The sequence below is a fragment of the Salmo salar genome, chromosome 16 (genome assembly GCF_965601325.2).
Source record: "Salmo salar chromosome 16, fSalSal1, whole genome shotgun sequence".
NCBI lineage: Eukaryota > Metazoa > Chordata > Actinopteri > Salmoniformes > Salmonidae > Salmo > Salmo salar.
Window position 1 is genome coordinate 51,646,595 of NC_138306.1, and position 25,342 is coordinate 51,671,936.

Below are 25,342 nucleotides of genomic sequence, written 5' to 3' on the forward strand. Positions count from 1 at the left end.
GTCTTTTGGTGTGTGTGTGTGTGTGTGTCTTTTGGTGTGTGTGTGTGTGTGTGTGTGTGTGTGTGTGTGTGTGTGTGTGTGTGTGTGTGTGTGTGTGTGTGTGTGTGTGTGTGGTGTGTGTGTGTGTGCGTGTGTGTGTTTTCTTTGGTGTGTGCGTGTTTTGGTGTGTGTGTATATTTCAGTGTGTGTGTGTTTGTGTATTTTGGTGTGTGTGTGTGTGTGTGTGTGTGTGTGTGTGTGTGTGTGTGTGTGTGTGTGTGTGTGTGTGCGTGTTTTGGTGAGTGTCTGGTTTGGTGTGTGTGTGTGTGTGTGTGTGTGATTTGGTGTGTGTTTTTTGTTGTTGGTGTGTGTGTGTGTGTGTGTGTTGGTGTGTCTGTTTTGGTGTGTGTGTGTGTGTCGGTGTTTTGGTGTGTGTGTGTGTGTATTTTGGTGTTTGTGTGGGTGTGTGTTTTTGTGTGTTTTTGTGTGTTTTGGTGTCTTTTTTGGTGTGTGTGTGTTTGTTTTGGTGTGTGTGTGTCATTTGCCATTTGATTAGATGTTCTTGGGGGTTGAAGCTGTTTAGAAGCCTCTTGGACCTAGACTTGGTGCTCCGATACCGCTTGCCATGCGGTAGTAGAGAGAACAGTCTATGACTAGGGTGGCTGGAGTCTTTGACAATTTTTAGGCCTTCCTCTGTCACCACCTGGTATGGAGGTAATGGATGGCAGGAAGCTTGGCCCCAGTGATGTACTGGGCCGTTCGCATTACCCACTGTAGTGTCTTGTGGTCGGAAGACCGAGCAGTCAGTGCCTGCCATACCAGGCAGTGATGCAACAAGTCAGGATGCTCTCGATTGTGCAGCTGTAGAACCTTTTGAGGATCTGAGGACCCATGCCAAATCTTTTCAGTCTCCTGAGGGGGAATAGGTTTTGTCGTGCCCTCTTCACAACTGTCTTGGTGTGCTTGGACCAAGTTAGTTTGTTGGTGATGTGGACACCAAGGAACTTGAAGATCTCAACATGCTCCACTGCAGCCCTGTGGAGGAGAATGGGGGCGTGCTCTGTCATCTTTTTCCTGTAGTCCACAATCATCTCCTTTGTCTTGATCACGTTGAGGGAGAGGTTGTTGGCCTGGCACCACACGGCCAGGTCTCTGACCTCCTCCCTATAGGCTGTCTCTTCGTTGTTGGTGATCAGGCCTACCACTGTTGTGTCATCGACAAACTTAATGATGGTGTTGGAGTCGTGTCTGGACTTGCAATCATGAGTGAACAGGGAGTACAGATGTGTTGTTACCTACCCCTACCAACGGAGGGGCAGCCCGTCAGGAAGTCCAGGATCCAGTTTCAGAGGGAGGTGTTTAGTCCCAGGGTCCTTAGCTTATTGATAAGCTTTGAGGGCACTATGGTGTTGAACACTAAGCTGTAGCAATGAATAGCATTCTCAGATAGGTGTTCCTTTTGTCCAGGTGGGAAAGGGCAGTGTGTAGTGCAATAGAGATTGCGTCATCTGTGGATCTGTTGGGGTGGAATGCAAATTGGAGTAGGTCTAGGGTTTCTGGGATGATGGTGTTGATGTGAGCCATGACCAGCCTTGCAAAGCACGTCATGGCTACAGACGTGAGTTCTACGGGTCAGTAGTCATTTAGGCAGGTTATATTGGTGTTCGTGGTCACAGGGACTATGGTAGTCTGCTTAAAACATGTTGGTATTACAGACTCGGACTGGTGGAGTTTAAAAATATCAGTGAAGACACTTGCTAGTTGGTCAGGGCATGCTCGGAGTACACATCCTGGTAATCCGTCTGGCCGTGCAGCCTTGTGAATATTGACCTGTTTAAAGGTCTTACTCACATCGGCTGTGGAGAGCGTGATCACACAGTCTTCCGGAACAGCTGGTGCTCTCATGCATGTTTCAGTGTTATTTGCCTTGAAGCGAGCATAGAAGTAGTTTAGCTCGTCTAGCAGGCTTGTGTCACTGGGCAGCACTCGGCTGTGCTTCCCTTTGTAATCTGTAATGGTTTGCAAACCCTGCCACATCCGACGAGCATCAGAGCCGGTGTTTTATGATTCGATCTTAATCTTGTATTGACGCTTTGCCTGTTTGATGGTTCGTCGGTGGGCATAGCGGGATTTCTTATTAGCGTTCGGGTTAGAGTCAAGCTCCTTGAAAGTGGCAGCTCTACCCTTTAGATCAGTGCGGATGTTGCCTCTAATACATGGCTTCTGGTTACGGTATGTACATACGGTCACTGTTAGGACAATGTCATCGATGCACTTATTGATGAAGCCAATGACTGATGTGGTGTACTCCTCAATGCCATTGCAGGAAACACGGAACATATTCCAGTCTGTGCTAGCAAAACAGTCCTGTACCTTAGCATCTGCTTCATCTGACCACTTTTTTATTGATCAACTCACTGACAGAATTATGGTCAGATTTGCCAAATGGAGGGCGAGGGAGAGCTTGTATGCCTCTCTGTGTTTGGAGTAAAGGTTGTCCAGAGTTTTTTTCCCCTGTGGTTGCACATTTAACATGCTGATAGAAATTTGGTAAAATGGATTGAAGTTTCCGTGCATTAAAGTCCCCGGCTACTAGGAGCGCCGCCTCTGGGTGAGCGTTTTCTTGTTTGCTTATGGCGGAATGCAGCTCATTCAATGTTGTCTTAGTGCCAGCCTCTGACTGTGGTGGTATGTAAACAGCTACGAAGAATACAGATGAAAACTCACTAGGTAGATAGTGTGGGCTACAGTTTATCATGAGATACTCTTCCTCAGCCTCAGCAATAGCCTTAGATATCGTGCACCAGCAGTTATTTACAAAAATACATAGTCCGCTACCCCTTGTCTTACCAGACGCCGCTGTTCTATCCTGCCGGTGCAGCGTGTAACCAGCTAGCTGTATGTTGATAGTGTCGTCGTTCAGTCACGACTCCGTGAAGCATAAGATATTACAGTTTTGAATGTCCCATTGGTAGTTTAATCTTCCGCATAGGTCATCTATTTTATTGTCCAAAGATTGCACGTTTGCTAGCAGAATGGAAGGAAGTGGGGGTTTATTTGATCGCCTACGAATTCTCAGAAGGCAGCCTGCCCTGCGGCCCCTTTTTTCCCACCTCCTTTTCACGCAAATTACAGGGGTCTGGGCCTGTTCCCGAGAAAGCAGTATATCGTTCGCGTCGTGCTTGTCAGAGCCGTTAACGGAAGAAAAAAAATGTATTCCAGTCCGTGGTGGAATAATGTCCTGATGTTCAGAAGTTCTTTTCCGTCACAAGAGACGGTAGTGGCAACATTATGTACAAAATGAGTAAAAAAATAAGTTACAAACAACTCAAATAAACAAACAAAAAAACACAATCGGTTGGGGTCATGTAAAACGGCTGCCTTCTTCTCCAGCGCCATTTTGGTGTGTGTGTGTGTGTGTGTGTGTGTGTGTGTGTGTGTGTGTGTGTGTGTGTGTGTGTGTGTTTTGGTGTGTGTGTGCGTGTGTTTTTGGTGTGTGTGTGTGCGTGTCTATTTGTTTGTGTATGCACATAAACTTTTGGAAATGTAATGACCTTAATTTGCAGCTACAACTGGGCCCGTAATGAATTGGGTTAACTCCACTGGTACTGTTGCATCACTTTGGTCTCTTTAGTCTGTTCTAATGTCTCTCCCTCTCTCCCTCGTTCCAGCACCACCAAGATTCACTAAAGTTCCCGTAGACCAGATTGGCGTATCTGGGGGTGTGGTCTCGTTCGTGTGCCAGGCGACAGGAGACCCTAAGCCCCGGGTGAGCTGGAACAAGAAGGGGAAGAAAGTCAACTCCCAGCGCATTGAGGTGAGACAGTGTAACCTTGTAACCCTACACTGCCCCCTACTGTTGTGGATGTAGTATGGAATAATACATATTAATATCATATACATAATAAATACAATTTAGTGGACAGATTTATCCAAAGCAACGGACATATTTGTATATGTGGCCGCAACAGGAATCGAACCCACAACCCTGGCATTGCTAAAGCTTTTACAAACTGAGCCACACATGTCTATTTGTTCATTTGACATGGATATATTACTTGTACACAAACTACATCACGACAGACAATGGTTTTAATTTAACCAGGCATCAATTACAAGAAACCACCGCATGTTTAGTGACATGACTTGGCACAGTGCCAATACATTCTACTTGTCCTTTTCCACTTGAATGACCAGCTGAATTTGACGTTTGTTTGACGTTCGGTTCTAGTAGTGGCATGCTACTTTCCCCCTGCGCCTGCTGTGCCTTATTTATAATGTTTGTTTGTTGTGTGTCTCTGTGTGAGCCCAGATGGTGTGTCTAAAGTCATGATTGATTCTCAGGGTTTCCTTAATTAACACACTCTTCACATCGACAGCACACACACACAGACTCGCTAACACACACATACACGCTCTTGTGCTAACACACAGTCACGTTAACGACGCTGCCAACGTACTTAGAAGGAGGGAAGAAGATGGAACCTGAGTTTTAATAAGAGAAGAAGAAGATGGAACCTGAGTTTTAATAAGAGAAGAAGAAGATGGAACCGGAGTTTTAATAAGAGAAGAAGAAGATGGAACCTGAGTTTTAATAAGAGAAGAAGAAGATGGAACCTGAGTTTTAATAAGAGAAGAAGAAGGAAAAAAGAGAAAACAAGAGAAATATCTAACAACACTGCTTAGAATTCTGTGAAGAACACACACACACACACACACACACACACACACACACACACAGTCAGACACACAGTCAGACACACACACACACACACACACAGTCAGACACACACACACACACACTCAGACACACAGTCAGACACACACACACGCACACACACACACGCACACACACACACACACACACACACACACACACACACACACACCACACACACACACACACAGACCGACACACAGTCAGGCACACACCTGGGGTGAAACCAGAAACCTGTTATGAAGAAGAACACGTAAAAATAAACACAGGACAAGTACAGGGCAGGGCAGGACAAGTACAGGACAGGACAAGTACAGGACAAGGACAAGTACAGGACAGGACAAGTACAGGACAGGACAAGTACAGGACAGGACAGGTGCAGGACAGTACAGGACAAGTGCCGGACAGTACAGGACAAGTACAGGACAGGTACGGGACAAGTATAGGGTAGGGACAGGACAAGTACAGGACAAGGAAAAGTACAGGACAAGATAGGATAGGACAGTACAGGACAGGACAAGTACAGGACAAGAACAGGATAGGACAAGTACAGGACAGGACAAGTACAGGACAAGTACAGGACAGGACAAGTACAGGACAGGACAAGTACAGGACAAGATCGGGCCAGGACAAATAAAGGACAAGGACAGGACGTGACAAGTACAGGACAGGACAAATACAGGACAAGGACAGGAAAGGACAAGGCAATAAAAGTACAAGGACAAGACAAGACAGGACAAGTACAGGACAAGACAGGACAAGTACAGGACAAGTACAGGCCAGGACAATTACAGGACAAGTACAGGACAGGACAAGTACAGGACAGGACAAATACTGGACAAGAACAGGACAAATACAGGACAAGGACAGGACAAGTGCAGGACAAGACAGGACAAGTACAGGCAAGTCCAGGACAATGTTAGGACACGTACAGGACAAGCACAGGACAGGACGGGACAAGTACAGGACAAGTACAGGACAGGACAAATACAGGACAAGGACAGGACAAATACAGGACAAGTACAGGACAGGAAATGACAAATACAGGACATCGCATGACAAGTACAGGACAGGCAAGTACAGGACAAATACAAGACAAGTACAGTACAGGACAGGCAAGTACAGGACAGTACAGGACAAATACAGGACAGTACAGGACAAGTACAGAACAGTACAGGACAAATACACATTGGCACACACACACTGCAGACTGTGGTTCAATCCTGGGTTGTATCACAACCGGCCGTGATCGCGAGTCCCATTGGGCGGCGCACAATTGGCCCAGCGTTGTCCGGGTTAGGGGAGGGTTTGGCTGGGGTACTTGCCTAGTTAAATAAAGGTTAAATCTAAAATAAAATATAGTACAGGACAGGACAAGGCCAGTACAGGACAAGTACAGGACAGGACAAGTGCAGAACAAGACCGGTACAGGACAAGTTCCTTGAGATGACAAATACAGGCCAATACGGGACAGTGCAGGACAAACATAAGACAGTACAGTACAGGACAAGTACAGGACAAGTACAGGATAGGACAGTACCATACAGCACAGGACAAGTACAGTACAGGACAAATACAGGACAGGACAGTACAGGACAAATACAGAGCAGTACAGGACAAGTACAGGACAAGTACAGAGCCGTACAGGACATGTACAGGACAGGACAAGTACAGAACAGGTCAAGTACAGAACAAGACAGGTATAGGACAAGTTCCTTGAGATGACAAATACAGGACAGATCAATACAGGACAAATCGGGGACAATACAGGACAGTGCAGGACAAATACAAGACAGGACAAGTACAGGACAGTACAGGACAGTACAGGACAAGTACAGTACAGGACAAATACAGGACAGGACAGTACAGGACAAATACAGAGCAGTACAGGACATTACAGGACAAGTACAGGAAAGAACAGAACAAATACAGAACAAATACAGGACAAGTCAAGGACAGTACAGGACAAGTCCAGGACAGTACAGGACAAGTCCAAGACAAGTACAGGAGAGTACAGTACAGGTGCATTACAAGACACATACAGGAGAGTACAGAACAAGTACCGTACAGGACAAGTACAGAACAGGACAGTACAGGACAAATACAGAGCAGTACAGGACAAGTACAGGACAAGTACATTGCCGTACAGGACAAGTACAGAACAGGTTAAGTACAGAACAAGACAGGTACAGGACAAGTTCCTTGAGATGACAAATACAGGACAGATCTATACAGGACATATCGGGGACAATACAGGACAGTGCAGGACAAATACAGGACAAGTACAGGACAGTACAGGATAAGTACAGTACAGGACAAGTACAGGACAAATACAGGACAGTACAAATACAGAGCAGTACAGGACAAGTACAGGAAAGAACAGGACAAATTCAGGACAAGTACAGGACAGGACAAGTCCAGTACAGGACAGTACAGGACAAATACAGGAGAGTACAGGACAGGTTCATTACAAGACACATGCAGGAGAGTACAGGACAAGTACAGAACAGGACAAGTACAGGAGAGTACAAGACAAATACAGGACAAGTACAGTACAGGACAAGTACAGGACAGGTACAGGACAAGTTCAGTATACGACAGTACAGGACAAGTACAGCAAAAGTACAGGACAGGACATGTAGAGTATAGGACAAGTACAGGACACATTTAGGACAGTACAGGACAAGTACAAAAAAAGGACAGGACATGTACTGGACAAGTACAGTACAGTATAGGACAAGTGCAGGACAGGGCAATTTCAGTACAGGACAGTACAGGACAAGTACAGTCCAATCCCAAACTGTTTTGCATTCTCTTCCGCTAAGACTGAGAAAAAACGATTGAACTGTGGCTCCAATGATTGCTATTTCCTTGCTTTTAAACAGTCATTTTATGAAGGTTCGAAATCGTTGCATTCCCCCTCCAGCAGCTTTTGCTTTGATATTGATCTGGACTCAGTCACAGTGCTGTTTCCTCATTAGCGCTGTAGCCTTGAGATTCATCATGACTCGACACTGAACCGTTCGGCTGACACCAGGCACCTCCACACGTCACTTCACTTGGTCACCCGCATCTATCCACACGTGTGTTCTCTTTGTTATATATTATGGAAATAACATGTAAAATCATATGTAAAATCCCATGTATAGCGTGATCTATGAGTACAATATGAGCACATCAACAGTTATGTTATGATTATTAGTTGACATTGCTGAGAATGAGGGTTTATACTCTGAAAAGGTACTTATATCGAATCGTAATTGTCCTAATGGACGGCTTTGAACATTTTGAAAACATTAAACCTCAAAACTAACCTTATCCCATGGTGACCTTTTCTGAAGACTTGGCCACTGGACTAGCATAGCGATGTCCTGGCTCATATTCTGAAGCTTTGCAGTGAATAAAATGGTATATTTGAAATAAAGGTGCACCTAAGAGCTAGTCGAGGAGTCTAGCTCCTAGAAGAATAGTTATGTTGTCTTTAACTCAAAAACAGATCGCTATAACGTTGCCCTTTCTCTCTGACACAGACTATAGAGTTCGACGAGGGTGCCGGCGCCGTCCTTCGGATCCAGCCTCTACGAGCGCCGCGGGACGAGAACATCTACGAGTGCGTGGCGGAAAATAGCGAGGGTGAGGTCAACGTTAACGCCAAGCTGTCCATCATCAGAGGTGAGTCACTCGACGGCGCCTAATGAGGAGGTCATGACCAATGGACCAATGGAGTCCATTGTCCAATAGTCTTGCAATATATAGTGTTTGATTGCTCACTGCACCAATATTCTCAGCCAGCTTCATGCATAGATAATGTTTGTTCCTTGTACCAGTACCTTCTAGCTCAGGGGTCTCTAACCTTTTCTAGCATAAGAGCTAATTTAAAAAAATGAAACATGTCACGAGCTAGTCAGTTTTCTCTAGCTTTCAAGTAGTCACATTCTTCTCTTCTTCTCTGCAACTCTTCCCCAGGTCCTTAGTGTTCAATATACCTGGTAAAAAAACGGTCAATAAACAACTCTAAACGGGGCTCTATAAAATCTGAGATTTGTTTCCCAAATGTTATTTTATATTTTCCCCAATTATGTTCCGTTAGATTTTTATATTTTTTGTTATATTTTCACTCTCAAAATTACAATTATTTATAGAGAAACAACAGAATTGATGTCGATGCTTAAATCACATCTGAAGACCTTTTTTAAGGGGTCTGGAAGAAAACTAACAAATTTAGATTTGTTTTGTGTAATTCCCCCTTAAAACCTCTTTGGGCTAGGGGGGACGCTAGCGACCAACCTCGACAACATCCGGTGAAATTGCAGAGCGCGAAATTCAAAATACAAAAATTGTAATGTTAAACATTCATGAAAATACAAGTGTCTTACATCATTTAAAAGCTTAACTTCTTGTTAATCCAACCACATTGTCAGATTTCAAAAAGGCTTTACGGCAAAAGCATGCCATGTGATTATCTGAGGACAGTGCCCCGCATACACCAGCATTAAAAACATTTCCCAAACCAGCAAAGGTGTCACAAAAATCTGAAAAAGCGATAAAATAAATGACTTACCTTTGAAGATCTTCCTCTGTTTGCAATCCCAAGGGTCCCAGCTACACAACAAATGGTCATTTTGTTCGATAAAGTCCTTCTTTATATCCCTAAAAGGTCAGTTTAGTTGGTGGGTTTGATTCAGTAATCCACCCGTTCCACTCGTTCAACATGCAGACAAAGAAATCCCAAAAGTTACCGGTAAACTTCGTCCAAACAAGTCAAACAATGTTTCTAATCAATCCTCAGGTACCCTAATATGTAAATAAACTATAAAATTTAAGACGAAATGTAGTATGTCCAATCCCGGAGATAAATAACGAAGTGTGCGCTCTCATTCACATGCGCCACAAGACTACAGTCCTAATGAGAGACACCTTGAAAAACTAAAACTACTAGCTGATTTAAAAAAAAACAAGCCTGAAACCCTTTATAAAGACTGTTGCCATCTAGTGGAAGCCATAGGAACTGCAATCTGTGAGGAATTCCTTTGAATATCTCATAGACAAGCATTGGAATAGCCTGTGACCTCAAAAACAATTTTTGTGATGGATTCTCCTCGGGTTTTTGCCATATCAGTTCTGTTATACTCACAGACATTATTTTAACAGTTTTAGAAACTTCAGAGTGTTTTCTATCCAATGCTACCTATTATATGCATATCCTAGCTTCTGGGCCTAGGTAACAGGCAGTATACTTTGGGCACGTCAGTCATCTGAACTTCCGAATACTGCTCCCTAGCCTTAAGAAGTTTTACGCATCTGGCGCTTTAATTGCCATCTAGCGAGTGAGGAATGTGCCCTCTAATGTGGTGGTCTAGCGATGGTTCTGTACTGCTGCTGCTCATTTCATGGCAAAGTTTGATCTAAATAATAGATACAAATGATATAATTACTCATGACATACTTCTGCCAGGTAGGCCTACTTTGCAGTTAATATTTAATTGAGAAGATTTTGGGGCAAGTATTTCTGTCAAACCACAAGATGGTTACACATGGAGTGATGGACAAACGTGCGCACCACACAGACAGGTGCAATATTGCTGGAAATTAATTGGCATATATTGTGTTAGGTTTGGCATTTTAAGCCAATAGTGGCTAACCAGGGGTGGGATAACGTCAATGTTGTGTTGATTAGATAGTAGCTGGGAGCTTGCGGTGTCTGATACATGTGAGATTTCTTTATGACATTTTGCGGTGGAACACGGGAAAATTGTGTGTACTTTCAGAATTGTTTGGCGAGCTACTCATAGGTTGGCTGCGTGCTACTGGTAGCTTGCAATCGACCTGCTGGAGACCCCTGTTCTAGCTCTTTCTAATGTAGCTACCTGTAACCCACTACTGGATGCATAGGCTACATCCCTTGCAGTCAGGACGTTTCCACATGTATACTAACTACTGGCCTTTATGCTTAAAACAAAGTTGGACATGAGGAACGCTGATCCTACGCCAGTCTTTGTGGGCGGCCGTCGCAGATGCATATCACAGTGGGCACTTCCTGGTCTATCAAGCATCATTCCGCAACGCAACTATATTTAATTCACCATTCAGAGAGGAGTATATAGACATTCTATCCCAACAGGATTCTATATTTTATCACATTTGTTGTTACTGTATTACTGATAAGAAAGGGAGGCAGGAGGGCGGAGGAGAAGAGTGGTAGTGGGGAGAGAGCGAGAGATTATGGATTGGTTAAGAAAGATGGAAGAGTGGTCACCAACTGTGCTGAAATAGGATTTATTGAATCTGAATCAAAATGTGTGCCTGTTGTTGATGCTCACACACTCCCCTCCACCTCCCCTCCACCTCCCCTCTACCTCCCCTCCCCTCCACCTCCCCTCCACCGCCCCCTGTTTCTCTCTCACACACTCCCCTCCACCTCCCCTCTACCTCCCCTCTACCTCCCCTCCCCTCCACCTCCCCTCCACCGCCCCCTGTTTCTCTCTCTCTCACACACTCCCCTCCACCTCCCCTCCACCTCCCCTCTACTTCCCCTCCACCTCCCCTCCACCTCCTCCATCTCCCCTCCCCTCCACCTCCCCTCTACCTCCCCTCCACCTCCCCTCCACCTCCACCTCCACCTCCACCTCCTCCACCTCCCCTCCCCTCCACCTCCCCCTGTTTCTGTCTCTCTCTCTCACACACTCCCCTCCACCTGCCCCTGTTTCTCTCTCTCTCTCACACTCCCCTCCACCCCCCCCTGTTTCTCTCTGTCTGTCTGTCTCTCTCTCACACACTCCCCTCCACCTCCCCTCCACCTCCCCTCCACCTCCCCCTGTTTCTCTCTCTCTCACACACTCCCCTCCCCTCCACCTCCCCCTGTTTCTGTCTGTCTGTCTGTCTCTCTCTCACACACTCCCCTCCACCTCCCCCTGTTTCTCTCTGTCTGTCTGTCTCTCTCTCTCTCACACACTCCCCTCCACCTCCCCCTGTTTCTCTCTGTCTCTCTCACACACTCTCCTCCACCTCCCCTCCACCTCCCCCTGTTTCACTCTCTCTCTGTCTGTCTGTCTGTCTGTCTGTCTGTCTGTCTGTCTGTCTGTCTGTCTGTCTGTCTGTCTGTCTGTCTGTCTGTCTGTCTGTCTCTCTCTCTCTGTCTCTCTCTCTGCCCCTGTCTCTCTCTGACTGTCTGTCTCTCTCTCTATCTCTCTCTCTGACTGTCTGTCTCTCTCTCTATCTCTCTCTCTGTCCCTCTCTCTCTCTCTCTCTCTCTCTGTCTCTCTCTGTCTCTCTGTCTCTCTCTGTCTCTCTCTCTCTCTCTGTCTCTCTGTGTCTCTCTCTGTCTCTGTCTCTCTGTCTCTCTCTCTCTGCCCCTGTCTCTCTCTGACTGTCTGTCTCTCTCTTTTTCTATCTGTCTCTCTCTCTGTCTCTGTCTTGCTCTCTCTCTGTCTATCTCTCTCTCCCCATCTCTCTCTGTCTCTCTCTCTTTATCTGTCTCTCTCTCTCTCTCTCTCTCTCTCTCTGTCTCTCTCTCTCTGTCTCTCTGTCTCTCTCTCTCTGCCCCTGTCTCTCTCTGACTGTCTGTCTATCTCTCCCCCATCTCTCTCTCTGTCTCTCTCTCTTTATCTGTCTCTCTCTCTGTCTGTCTCTCTGTCTCCCTTTCTCCATCCGTTTCTCCCTTTCTCCGTCTCTCTCTCTCTCCCCATCTCTATCCATCTCTCTCTCTCTTCCTCCATCTCCCCCTCTCTCCACTACTGCCATCTGTCCTGGTAAAGGGAACTATAGGAGTCAAGAGATATAGGGGACTATAGGAGTCAGGAGATATAGGGGACTGTAGGAGTCAGGAGATATAGGGGACTGTAGGAGTCAGGAGATATAGGGGTCAGGGGATATAGAAGACTATAGGGGTCAGGGGATATAGGGGACTATAGGGGTCAGGGGATATAGGGGATTATAGGAGTCAGGAGATATAGGGGATTATAGGAGTCAGGAGATATAGGGGACTATAGGAGTCAGGAGATATAGGGGACTATAGGAGTCAGGAGATATAGGGGACTGTAGGAGTCAGGAGATATAGGGGACTGTAGGAGTCAGAAGATATAGGGGACTATATGGGTCAGGGGATATAGGGGATTATAGGGGTCAGGGGATATAGGGGATTATAGGAGTCAGGAGATATAGGGGATTATAGGAGTCAGGAGATATAGGGGACTATAGGAGTCAGGAGATATAGGGGACTATAGGAGTCAGGAGATATAGGGGTCAGGGGATATAGGGGACTATAGGGGTCAGGGGATATAGGGGATTATAGGAGTCAGGAGATATAGGGGATTATAGGAGTCAGGAGATATAGGGGACTATAGGAGTCAGGAGATATAGGGGACTATAGGAGTCAGGAGATATAGGGGACTGTAGGAGTCAGGAGATATAGGGGACTGTAGGAGTCAGAAGATATAGGGGACTATATGGGTCAGGGGATATAGGGGATTATAGGAGTCAGGAGATATAGGGGACTATAGGAGTCAGGAGATATAGGGGACTGTAGGAGTCAGAAGATATAAGGGACTATAGGGTAAGGATTTGCAGATGTAGGACATGAGGCAAAGGGCAAGGGACTGATAGAAAACTCACACACATGTATCTACACTCCCCCTGCTATATCTGCACTCCCCCTGCTGTATCTACACTCCCCCTGCAGTATCTACACTCCCCCTGCTGTATCTACACTCCACCTGCTGTATCTACACTCCCCCTGCTGTATCTACACTCCCCTGCTGTATCTACACTCCCCCTGCTGTATCTACACTCCCCTGCTGTATCTACACTCCCCTGCTGTATCTACACTCCCCTGCTGTATCTACACTCCCCCTGCTGTGTCTACACTCCCCCTGCTGTATCTACACTCCCCTGCTGTATCTGCACCCCCCCGTGCTGTATCTACACTCCCCCTGCTGTATCTACACTCCCCTGCTGTATCTGCACCCCCCCTGCTGTATCTACACTCCCCCTGCTGTATCTACACTCCCCCTGCTGTATCTACACTCCCCCTGCTGTATCTACACTCCCCTGCTGTATCTACACTCCCCCTGCTGTATCTACACTCCCCCTGCTGTATCTACACTCCCCCTGCTGTATCTGCACTCCCCTGCTGTATCTACACCCCCCCTGCTGTATCTACACTCCCCCTGCTGTATCTACACTCCCCTGCTGTATCTACACTCCCCCTGCTGTATCTACACTCCCCTGCTGTATCTACACTCCCCCTGCTGTATCTGCACTCCCCTGCTGTATCTACACTCCCCCTGCTGTATCTACACTCCCCCTGCTGTATCTTCACTCCCCCTGCTGTATCTACACTCCCCCTGCTGTATCTACACTCCCCTGCTGTATCTACACTCCCCTGCTGTATCTACACTCTCCCTGCTGTATCTACAATATCCCTGCTGTATCTACACTCCCCCTGCTGTATCTACACTCCCCCTGCTGTTTCTACACTCCCCCTGCTGTATCTACACTCCCCTGCTGTATCTACACTCCCCTGCTGTATCTACACTCCCCCTGCTGTATCTACACTCCCCTGCTGTATCTACACTCCCCCTGCTGTTTCGACACTCCCCTGCTGTATCTACACTCCCCCTGCTGTATCTACACCCCCCCTGCTGTATCTACACTCCCCCTTGCTGTATCTACACTCCCCTGCTGTATCTACACTCCCCCTGCTGTATCTACACTCCCCTGCTGTATCTACACTCCCCCTGCTGTTTCGACACTCCCCCTGCTGTATCTACACTCCCCCTGCTGTATCTACACTCCCCTGCTGTATCTACACTCCCCCTGCTGTTTCTACACTCCCCTGCTTTTATCTACACTCCCCCTGCTGTATCTACACTCCCCCTGCTGTATCTACACTCCCCTGCTGTATCTACACTCCCCTGGTGTATCTACACTCCCCTGCTGTATCTACACTCCCCTGGTGTATCTACACTCCCCTGCTGTATCTACACTCCCCTGTGCTCCTCTAGATAGTATTAGTATTGAGAAGCGGTGTCCTGTCCCTAATAGTTTTCCTGTGCTGCCCCGAGTCTGTCAGGAATGTGTCTTGTGGCACCTCCTGGCTGCTGCCCTGCAACAGAACAGTGAGCTGAATGCTTAAGATACAGGACCATCTGCCTTCTACAGCCAGTCCTCTGGGAGTCCTTGGGAAGACTATAGACACCTGCAGTGATTATTTCTGCACTTATTCCCTGTTTCTTTTCCTTCTTTCTCTTGTCTATCCTGTTTTTACTTCCTTTGGACCGCTCTCTCTCTATCTCTCTATCTCTCTATCTCTCGCTCTCGCTCTCTCTCTCTCTCTATCTCTCGCTCTCATTCTCTCTGTCTCTCTCTCTCTCTCTCTCTCTGACTCTCTATCTCTCTCTCTCTCTCTCTCTCTCTCTCTCTCTCTCTCTCTCTCTCTCTCTCTCTCTCTCTCTCTCTCTCTGCTCCCTCTCTCAATTCAATTCAAAGGACTTTATTGGCATGGGAAACATATGTTTACATTGCCAAAGCAAGTGAAATAGATAATAAGCAAAAGTGAAATAAATAAACAATAAATAAAAAATGAACAGTAAACATTAAACACACAAAGGAATTGAGACATTTCAAATGTCATATTATGGCTATACACTGTAGAGTGTTGTAACGATGCACACATATATCATCTCTCTCTTTCTCTGTCTGTTAACAATGGCTTTGTCCCAGTCTCTCTCTCTCTCTCTCTCTCTCTCACAGACACACATCCTCCAGCTCCCTCTTTCCCTTCTTGTTCATCCTCCTTGCCTCACCATGTGGAACTAATCCCAACCTGTCCTCTTTTCCTGTAATGTTCCTGAATAAACTCCACTCTGTAGCCTTGACCAAGGCCTCTCTCCTGCCATGCTCACTTTCTCTCTCTCTCCTTTCTCTCTCTGTCTCTCTCTTCTTCTTTCTCCTGGCGTAGGACAACTCAAACACAGGTGCTGGTATTTTGAAGCTGTCTAGATTTGCCTTTCCCAGGCTCTCAAGTTTCTTGCCCCCTTCCACAATTTTTTCGCTAGTCACTCGACCCCTCATCTGTTGTCTTTCTCTCTCCATTTATTTCTCCCATCTGTCCTGTATTTTCACTTTCTCCCTCGTCCTCCTTTCTCTCTGTCTTTCTCGCTCTCTCTCTCTGTGAACCACCTAGCTGAGAGAGCTCATTAGTGAAGACAGTTGTGCAGGGCGGGGCCACGAGGCTTGTTTGATCAGGCAGCCTGCTAATTGGCTGATTTCCTGGAGAACCAGGAAGTGGTGTTTGTTCTACCATTCACTACCCATTCCCATTTAATTGGATCTGACACACATAGTTCTTATACTGTATAGGGTGCACACACACACACACACACACACACACACACACACACACACACACACACACACACACACACACACACACACACACACACACACACACACACACACACACTGTACATATGCACCCAAACATCACACACAGTTCTTATACTGTATAGGCTGCTCTCTCACACACACACACACACACACACACACACACAGACACACACACACACACACACACACACACACACACACACAAACACACTGTACATATGCACCCAAATATCTCACACACACACACACACACACACTGTACATATGCACCCAAACATCACACACACACACACACACACACACACACACACACACACACACACACACACACACACACACACACACACACACACACACTGTACATATGCACCCAAACATCACACACACACACTGTACACATGCACTCAAATATCACACACACACACGCACGCACGCACTGACGGAACAAAAAAGCCCGAAACCCTCTGCATCCCAAATGGCTCCCTATTTAGTGCACTACCTTGGACCAGAACCCCCATGACCAGACCACTACATGTGGAATAGGGTGCCATTTTGGACATCATGCATAACCCCGCTGCCTTGGCCCGGTGTGCTGTCCTATGATTCACCTCACGCTCAAAATCTTGTCGTCCCACTCCATCCTCCCCTGGAGAGAATGATGTGGTTTTCAGACAAACCTCCAACCTCACCGCCCTACCACCAAGGCTGCCCATCCCTCCCCTGGCAGTTTACTGTGAACAAGGCAGGCCACTATGGGCCACAAACAGGACCCAATCAACCCCCCCAGCTAGCTTCAGCCACAAACGCAGCTGGGCGCTAGCCACCAATCTCCCAGATGAAAAATAAATGAAATTAAAGAGAGCGCGGAGAGGGAGGGAGGCCTTAGGACATCCTTCCTCATCTCACCCTCAGACTGAAGGACAAGTCTTAGGACATCCTTCCTCATCTCACCCTCAGGCTGAAGGACAAGTCTTAGGACATCCTTCCTCATCTCACCCTCAGACTGAAGGACAAGTCTTAGGACATCCTTCCCCATCTCACCCTCAGGCTGAAGGACAAGTCTTAGGACATCCTTCCTCATCTCACCCTCAGACTGAAGGACAAGTCTTAGGACATCCTTCCTCATCTCACCCTCAGGCTGAAGGACAAGTCTTAGGACATCCTTCTCCATCTCACCCTCAGGCTGAAGGACAAGTCTTAGGACATCCTTCCTCATCTCACCCTCAGACTGAAGGACAAGTCTTAGGACATCCTTCCTCATCTCACCCTCAGGCTGAAGGACAAGTCTTAGGACATCCTTCCTCATCTCACCCTCAGGCTGAAGGACAAGTCTTAGGACATCCTTCCTCATCTCACCCTCAGGCTGAAGGACAAGTCTTAGGACATCCTTCCTCATCTCACCCTCAGACTGAAGGACAAGTCTTAGGACATCCTTCCTCATCTCACCCTCAGACTGAAGGACAAGTCTTAGGACATCCTTCCTCATCTCACCCTCAGGCTGAAGGACAAGTCTTAGGACATCCTTCCCCATCTCACCCTCAGACTGAAGGACAAGTCTTAGGACATCCTTCCTCATCTCACCCTCAGACTGAAGGACAAGTCTTAGGACATCCTTCCTCATCTCACCCTCAGACTGAAGGACAAGTCTTAGGACATCCTTCCTCATCTCACCCTCAGGCTGAAGGACAAGTCTTAGGACATCCTTCCTCATCTCACCCTCAGACTGAAGGACAAGTCTTAGGACATCCTTCCTCATCTCACCCTCAGGCTGAAGGACAAGTCTTAGGACATCCTTCCTCATCTCACCCTCAGACTGAAGGACAAGTCTTAGGACATCCTTCCTCTCTCTCCTTCCACTCTCTCCTTGCCTCTATATCTCTGCCCGCCCCCTCATCATTCCTTCTCTCCCTCTCTTCCCTCTCTCCCTCTCTCTACACCGGTGGATGCGGTGCAGTAGTTGCAGCCCCAGGGGTGGCAGGGTATTAGTGAGCGATGTGTTCTTAAAGCCGTGCGTGAATGATTTGGAGTAACGGAGCGTGGCTGATGATCATTCCCGCTCTATTCCTCCGGGAAAGAAAAAGTGCATTATCATGCATTAGGGAGGGGCGCTTCACAACACATCCAGGACTGGGACATAGTGTGTGTGTCAGTTTGTGTGTGTGTGTGTGTGTGTGTGTGTGTGTGTGTGTGTGTGTGTGTGTGTGTGTGTGTGTGTGTGTGTGTGTGTGTGTGTGTGTGTGTGTGTGTGTGTGTGTGTGTGTGTGTGTGTGTGTGTGTGTGACTTGTGCCTCTATATAAGACTGCATGTGATCCTATATAGCTGTTTGATGGAAGGTGTCAGGGAGACACTGGACGGGAAGGGTTCAGGGACACTGGACAGGAAGGTGTCAGGGAGACACTGGACAGGAAGGTGTCAGGGAGACACTGGACAGGAAGGTGCCAGGGAGACACTGGACAGGAAGGTGTCAGGGAGACACTGGACAGGAAGGTGTCAGGGAGACACTGGACAGGAAGGTGTCAGGGAGACACTGGACAGGAAGGTGTCAGGGAGACACTGGACAGGAAGGTGTCAGGGAGACACTGGACAGGAAGGTGTCAGGGAGACACTGGACAGGAAGGTGTCAGGGAGACACTGGACAGGAAGGTGTCAGGGAGCCACTGGACAGGCAGGTGATAATGGGTAGCATTGGGACAGGCAGGTGATAATGGGTAGCTTTGGGACAGGCAGGTAATAATGGGTAGCTTTGGGACAGGCAGGTGATAATGGGTAGCTTTGGAACAGGCGGGTAATAATGGGTAGCTTTGGGACAGGCAGGTGATAATGGGTAGCTTTTAGACAGGAAGGGAGGAGTGGTAAGGATAGATATGGACAGGGATAGATATGGACAGGGATAGATATGAATAGGAATAGGTATGACTAGGGATAGGTATGAATAGGGATAGGTAGGGATAGGAGTAGGTAGGGATAGGAATAGGTATGGACAGCGATAGGTATGAATAGGGATAGGTATGAATAAGGATAGGTAGGGATAGGAGTAGGAGTAGGTAGGGATAGGAATAGGTATGGATAGGGATAGGTATGGACAGCGATAGGTATGAATAGGGATAGGTAGGGATAGGAGTAGGTAGGGATAGGAGTAGGTATGGATAGGGATAGGTATGGACAGCGATAGGTATGGACAGCGATAGGTATTGTCGTGTCTTTGGCTATGCCGGATTAAGTGATATGACATGCTAACCTATAAAATTCTTTCTCTGTAATTAATATTACCTGATTAAGCTAATCATGTAAATGTAATTAACTAGAAAGTCGGGGCACCACGGAAGAATGTTTATAGAGCCGTTATCTTCCGAATAAACTCTTAAAATACTTAGTACTCTTTTACATCGATAGCAGTCAATATTAACCCTTATCTTATTTTCAGTCTCATAATGAAAGTTGTAAATTCTTGGCTATCTTCACGAACCCTGGCTAACAAGTTGAATCAGCAATACAAAATTGGGTTTAATTATTTATTTACTAAATACCTAAACTAATCACACAGAATTACAAATACACAGAATACAAATGATGTCATACAGAAAACATCCCTGGTGGACGGAACCTGTATGAAAGCTGGTTACACAAAGGAAAGGGGGTTGGGCTTGAATGAAAGAGCGGGAAGACTTAGGAACAAAAAAACAGCAGCTATGCTATCGTAAATACATTATCTTATGCATTCTAAATTACCGCCCATTTGGAAAAGGAAAATGCAATAAATATTTACTCTGAGCTGTGCTTTGGTATATTGGTCGTAGATGCTGGCCGGGTTGGCCAACAGATCTTCCTGTCCTCGGAAGAATGTCTCTGGTGGTAAATTGGATACGTGGTGGTATCTTCGTCTGTTCGTTTTTAGACTGGATCCGTCGTCCGTCCTTTCCTAGCCCACGTCTACAGCGGCCGCTGCTAACTCAACGGCTAGGAAGTGTCACTTCTGTAGTGAATAAGCTCAAAGTTCATACCATTCGCCACCAAAGCTCACGCCGAGGTTGGCTTAGTTCTGTACTTGACGTGTGTCCTTCTAACGTAGAGGCTGCAGACCTCACGTACTGGAACATGTGGTTATCTTTTCATCAAAGGCTTATATAGTGGAGAGGGGGACGGATGTGTTTCATCGTTTATAACCCCTGTCTCTTCACAGGGGTGGGCCACTGATCAAGCAGGGCACTTTCCTTATGAAAACCCAATTCTCTCATTTGGAAGCTAAAATTACATTTAATCTCCTAACAAACAATTTCAATATCAAACATTTCAATTGCATAACAATTCCATGTGACTCTGATAACTAGATGGTGTATACTTTCCCAGGTACAGTTTATGTCGTCCTGTCATCAGTCATAATGTCTCAGATGACAACCGAACTGACATCCATACTTATTACGTTCCCAAGCATATTTCCAACTGGTTTTATTACCAAAATATGGTTCCTTTCCCCATTTGTTTGATGTTCCCGACTCTCTATTTTTAACAGGACAGCAGTCCTTCAGGACAGCAGTCCTTCAGTAGGGTCAGAAAGAGAGGGGAAGGGAGAAAGGTATTTATGGGGGGGTCATAAACCTTACCCACAGGCCAACATCATGACAGTATGAATAGGGATAGGTAGGGATAGGAATAGGTAGGGCTAGATAGGTAGGGATAGGTATGAATAGGAATAGGTATGAATAGGGATAGGTATGAATAGGAAAAGGTATGAATGGAGGAGTACTGACCTCCAGACCCCAACCACCCACCTGCCTACTACACACTGGCTGTCCCAAATAGCACCATATTCCCTATAGAGTTATATCGTGCACTACTGTTACCCAGAGCCCTGATAGGGGAGTAGTGCACTACTGTTACCCAGAGCCCTGATAGGGGAGTAGTGTACTACTGTTACACAGAGCCCTGATAGGGGAGTAGTGTACTACTGTTACCCAGAGCCCTGATAGGGGAGTAGTGTACTACTGTTACACAGAGCCCTGATAGGGGAGTAGTGTACTACTGTTACCCAGAGCCCTGATAGGGGAGTAGTGTACTACTGTTACACAGAGCCCTGATAGGGGAGTAGTGTACTACTGTTACCCAGAGCCCTGATAGGGGAGTAGTGTACTACTGTTACCCAGAGCCCTGATAGGGGAGTAGTGTACTACTGTTACCCAGAGCCCTGATAGGGGAGTAGTGTACTACTGTTACCCAGAGCCCTGATAGGGGAGTAGTGCACTACTGTTACCCAGAGCCCTGATAGGGGAGTAGTGTACTACTGTTACCCAGAGCCCTGATAGGGGAGTAGTGTACTACTGTTACCCAGAGCCCTGATAGGGGAGTAGTGTACTACTGTTACCCAGAGCCCTGATAGGGGAGTAGTGCACTACTGTTACCCAGAGCCCTGATAGGGGAGTAGTGTACTACTGTTACCCAGAGCCCTGATAGGGGAGTAGTGTACTACTGTTACCCAGAGCCCTGATAGGGGAGTAGTGTACTACTGTTACACAGAGCCCTGATAGGGGAGTAGTGTACTACTGTTACACAGAGCCCTGATAGGGGAGTAGTGTACTACTGTTACCCAGAGCCCTCATAGGGGAGTAGTGCACTATATAGGGAATAGTGTGCTATTTGTGACTCAGCCTTTTGCTGTTACCTATTAGGAGTCCCCTTGGAGTGTCCAGAGAGTCAGAGAGTCAAAGAGCCAGAGAGCCATACAGAAACAGGGTTAAATTATGCTTCAAGCACAATCTTCTCTTTTCCTCAACCTCAAGTTGTTGTCTATTGGCCATGGTTGGCTGAACATGTGAGCAGTGCCCTGCCCCTGTTCATAGAGGCCGTCCTCAGGTACAGGGGACAGAAGTGTGTGTGTGTGTGTGTGTGTGTGTGTGGTGTGTGTGTGTGTGTGTGTGTGTGTGTGTGTGTGTGTGTGTGTGTGTGTGTGTGTGTGTGTGTGTGTGTGTGTGTGTGTGTGTGTGTGTCAGGGTTTCCATTAGGAACATTTTACATAGGACAAGTGAGGCATTTTACTGGTCATCCATATGTGTTGGGTATGTAACCCATTAGGCCATCCACCCGAGTAGCCAGTACCATCAACAAACCAGGGATATTCACCAAATTAGCCACTTTTTTACTCATTTACAAAAACACTATTCCTTGTGTTTCAATCTCTAGCATATGTTCAACTTTCTAGCCTGTTTTATATATTTTTTTAACTTTCCTAAAGTAGTAATTGTCCCGGAGATGCATCAGGGCATTGCATGCATGGGCCTATAGGCTTAGTCATCCACTGTATGAAACAAATATAAAACATATATATATATATATATATATATATTATATATGGGACAATTACTACTATAATTACTATACTATACTATACTACTATAACTACTATACTACTACAATTACTACTATATATATATATGTATATATATATATATATATATATATATATATATATGGGACAATTACTACTATATATGCAAATATATATATATATATATATATATATATATATATAATATATATATATATATATATATACAGCCTGTGTAAAGGAAAATAAGCTTAGTCCTAGCCCCAGAGAGCTGGCAGCATGCTACGACACCCACATTCATTTCTTTATCCTTGTCAGATGGCTACTGCGTCTGCTATACAGATATAGGAGGAGGCTAATTTGTTAATTTTTAATTAAAATATATAAATATTTTTTTTAAGTTACATCGACGGGGCTGTAGTAGAGTGGGTCAAGAGCTTTAAGTTCTTCAGGGTTCACATCACTTAAGGATCTATCATGATTCACACACACCAACACAGTCGTGAAGACGGCACGACAACGCCTCTTCCCCCTAAGCAGGCTAAAACGATTTGGCATGGGCCCTGAGATCCTCAAAAGGTTCTACAGCTGCACCATGATTGGTTGCATCACCGCTTGGTATGGCAACTGCTTGGTGTCCAACCGCAAGGCGCTACAGAGGGTAATGCGGATGGCCCAGTACATCAATGGGGCCAAACTCCCTGACATCCAGGACCTATATACCAGGCGGTGTCAGAGGAAGGACCTAAAAATTGTCAAAGACCAACCGAAGTCACAGATTGTTCTCTCTGCTACCGCACGGAAAGCTGCACTGATGCACTAAGTCTGGAGCCAACAGGACCCTGAACAGCTTCTACCCCACAACCATAAGACTGCTAAATAGTTAGTTAAATAGTTAACCAATTATCTACCTAGACTATTTGCATTAACATTTTGGACTCATCACATAAGCTGCTGCTACTGTTTACTATCTGTTACTTTATTCCTAGTTATATGTACATATCTACCTCTACTAACTCGTGCACAGAGCGAGTTCCAAACAGAAATGGTTTGTTGAGATCGGTGTGGAAGAACTTGACTGGCCTGCACAGAGCCCTGACCTCAACCCCATTGAACACCTTTGGGATGAATTGGAACGCCGACTGCGAGCTAGCCTAATCACCCAACATCAGTCCCCGACCTCACTAATGCTCTTGTGGCTGAATGGAACCAAGTCCCCGTTGCAATGTTCCAACATCTAGTGGAAAGCCTTCCAGAAGAGTGGAGGCTGTTATATAGCAGCAAAGGGGGGACCAACTCCATATTAATGCCCATGATTTTGGAATGAGATGTTCGACGAGCAGGTGTCCACACACTTTTGGTTATGTAGTGTATATTTGTAAAATAGTTACTATAGAGCAATACAAAGTGTACCTACAGAAAGCTGAGAACATCCTCTCTCCATCTGTAACAGGATAGCTGTATTTTCCAAGCAATTGGATTTTAAAAGGTTATACAATCTTTTTTTCTCCCGGAGAATTTTTTTTCCCCCTGGGAAAGGAGAGAGAGTGTCTGCCTCAACACAGCAGCAGACCCCCAGCAAAACAGGTACAAGAGCAGGCAGACACTTTCATTACAGGAATCATGAGGATAATGCACTTTACTGTTTGACCAAATCATGGTTTTTAGCCTCCTAAAAAGTAGGACGTTTTTTAGAAGATGAGTGAATGCATTGATACCACCAATACATTTAAAAAAAACTCAAACAGACAAGTCAAAGGTCACAGTCTGGAGCTCTGCCTTGTAGACTTTTCACTGAAGTTATACTCTCTAACTTTCATTTTACTTCAGTCAACAGTAGCCTAGGCCAAGGCTCCTCTCTCGCTTTCTCTCTCTCTCTTCAGCAGCAGTGCAGCCTCGGACAATTTGGTCAGCTACAATTTTATTTATCTATCATTTATTTTGTCGGCCAAAAGCCGGCAATTACCGGCTAACGGAAAGCTTGGTGTGTGTGTGTGTGTGTGTGTGTGTGTGTGTGTGTGTGTGTGTGTGTGTGTGTGTGTGTGTGTGTGTGTGTGTATACAGTATGTGTGTTTATGTATGATGCATCTCTCCATTCTCTTGGCTTGGTTGGCTCCTTGGCTTCACTCCCACTCTGTCGTGCCTCTGTGGCGTGCTGGGTGGGGCAGAGGTCACCACCCCCCAACAACAGACTGAATCAGGAGCCTAATTGGCAAGTTAAAGAGGGCCACAGTGAAAAATTAACCCCTCGATTGGCTGGACAGATTTCAAAATGAGAGGAGTTTACCATTGACCTCTCAGGAGAGGAGAGGAGAGGAGAGGAGAGGAGAGGAGAGGAGAGGAGAGGAGAGGAGAGGAGGGAGAGGAGAGGAGAGGAGAGGAGAGGAGAGGAGAGGAGAGTGGGGGAGTGAAGGAGGCAATTTCCCACTTTTTTTGCATGCAGCCCGGCATTCTAACAGGCAACCTTTTAGCTACAAGTACAACTCCTGGCCTACGTCCCGCCCCAATCTATGATCTGAACTTGTGTAGTTGTTATGCCGTGTTATGTCGTTAATTTCTTTAAAAGCTTATTGTTTCAGCGACACTTCATCTAATTTCACTGTCATGCTCATTAACACCTCTGAATCAAATGTGATGGAAAGCATTTCGTAAGACTAGAGAGGTAGAGAAAGGAGGGAGAGAGGTAGAGAAAGGAGGAGGGAGAGAGGTAGAGAAAGGAGGGAGAGAGGTAGAGAAAGGGGGAGGGAGAGTAAGGAGGATGGAGAGAGGTAGAGAAAGGAGGGAGAGAGGTAGAGATAGGAGGAGGGAGAGAGGTAGAGAAAGGAGGAGGTAGAGAGGTAGGGAAAGGAGGAAGTAGAGAGAGAGGGGTAGGGAAAGGAGGAAGTAGAGGGGTAGAGAAAGGAGGAGGGAGAGGGGTAGAGAAAGGAGGAGGGAGAGAAAG

At 46.3% G+C, this 25,342-nt stretch overlaps 1 protein-coding gene across 7 annotated transcripts in view; it reads left to right on the forward strand.

Moving 5' to 3' along the window:
• ptprsa (protein tyrosine phosphatase receptor type Sa) overlaps positions 1 to 25,342 on the forward strand; it is a 422,798-nt gene that overhangs the window by 207,906 nt on the left and 189,550 nt on the right. For all 7 annotated transcript variants that reach the window (XM_082962769.1, XM_082962771.1, XM_082962772.1 and 4 more), the window contains 2 exons: positions 3,651 to 3,796; positions 8,227 to 8,368. In XM_082962769.1, coding sequence (XP_082818895.1) covers positions 3,651 to 3,796; positions 8,227 to 8,368 — 288 coding nt within the window. The remainder of the gene's footprint in view (positions 1 to 3,650; positions 3,797 to 8,226; positions 8,369 to 25,342) is intronic.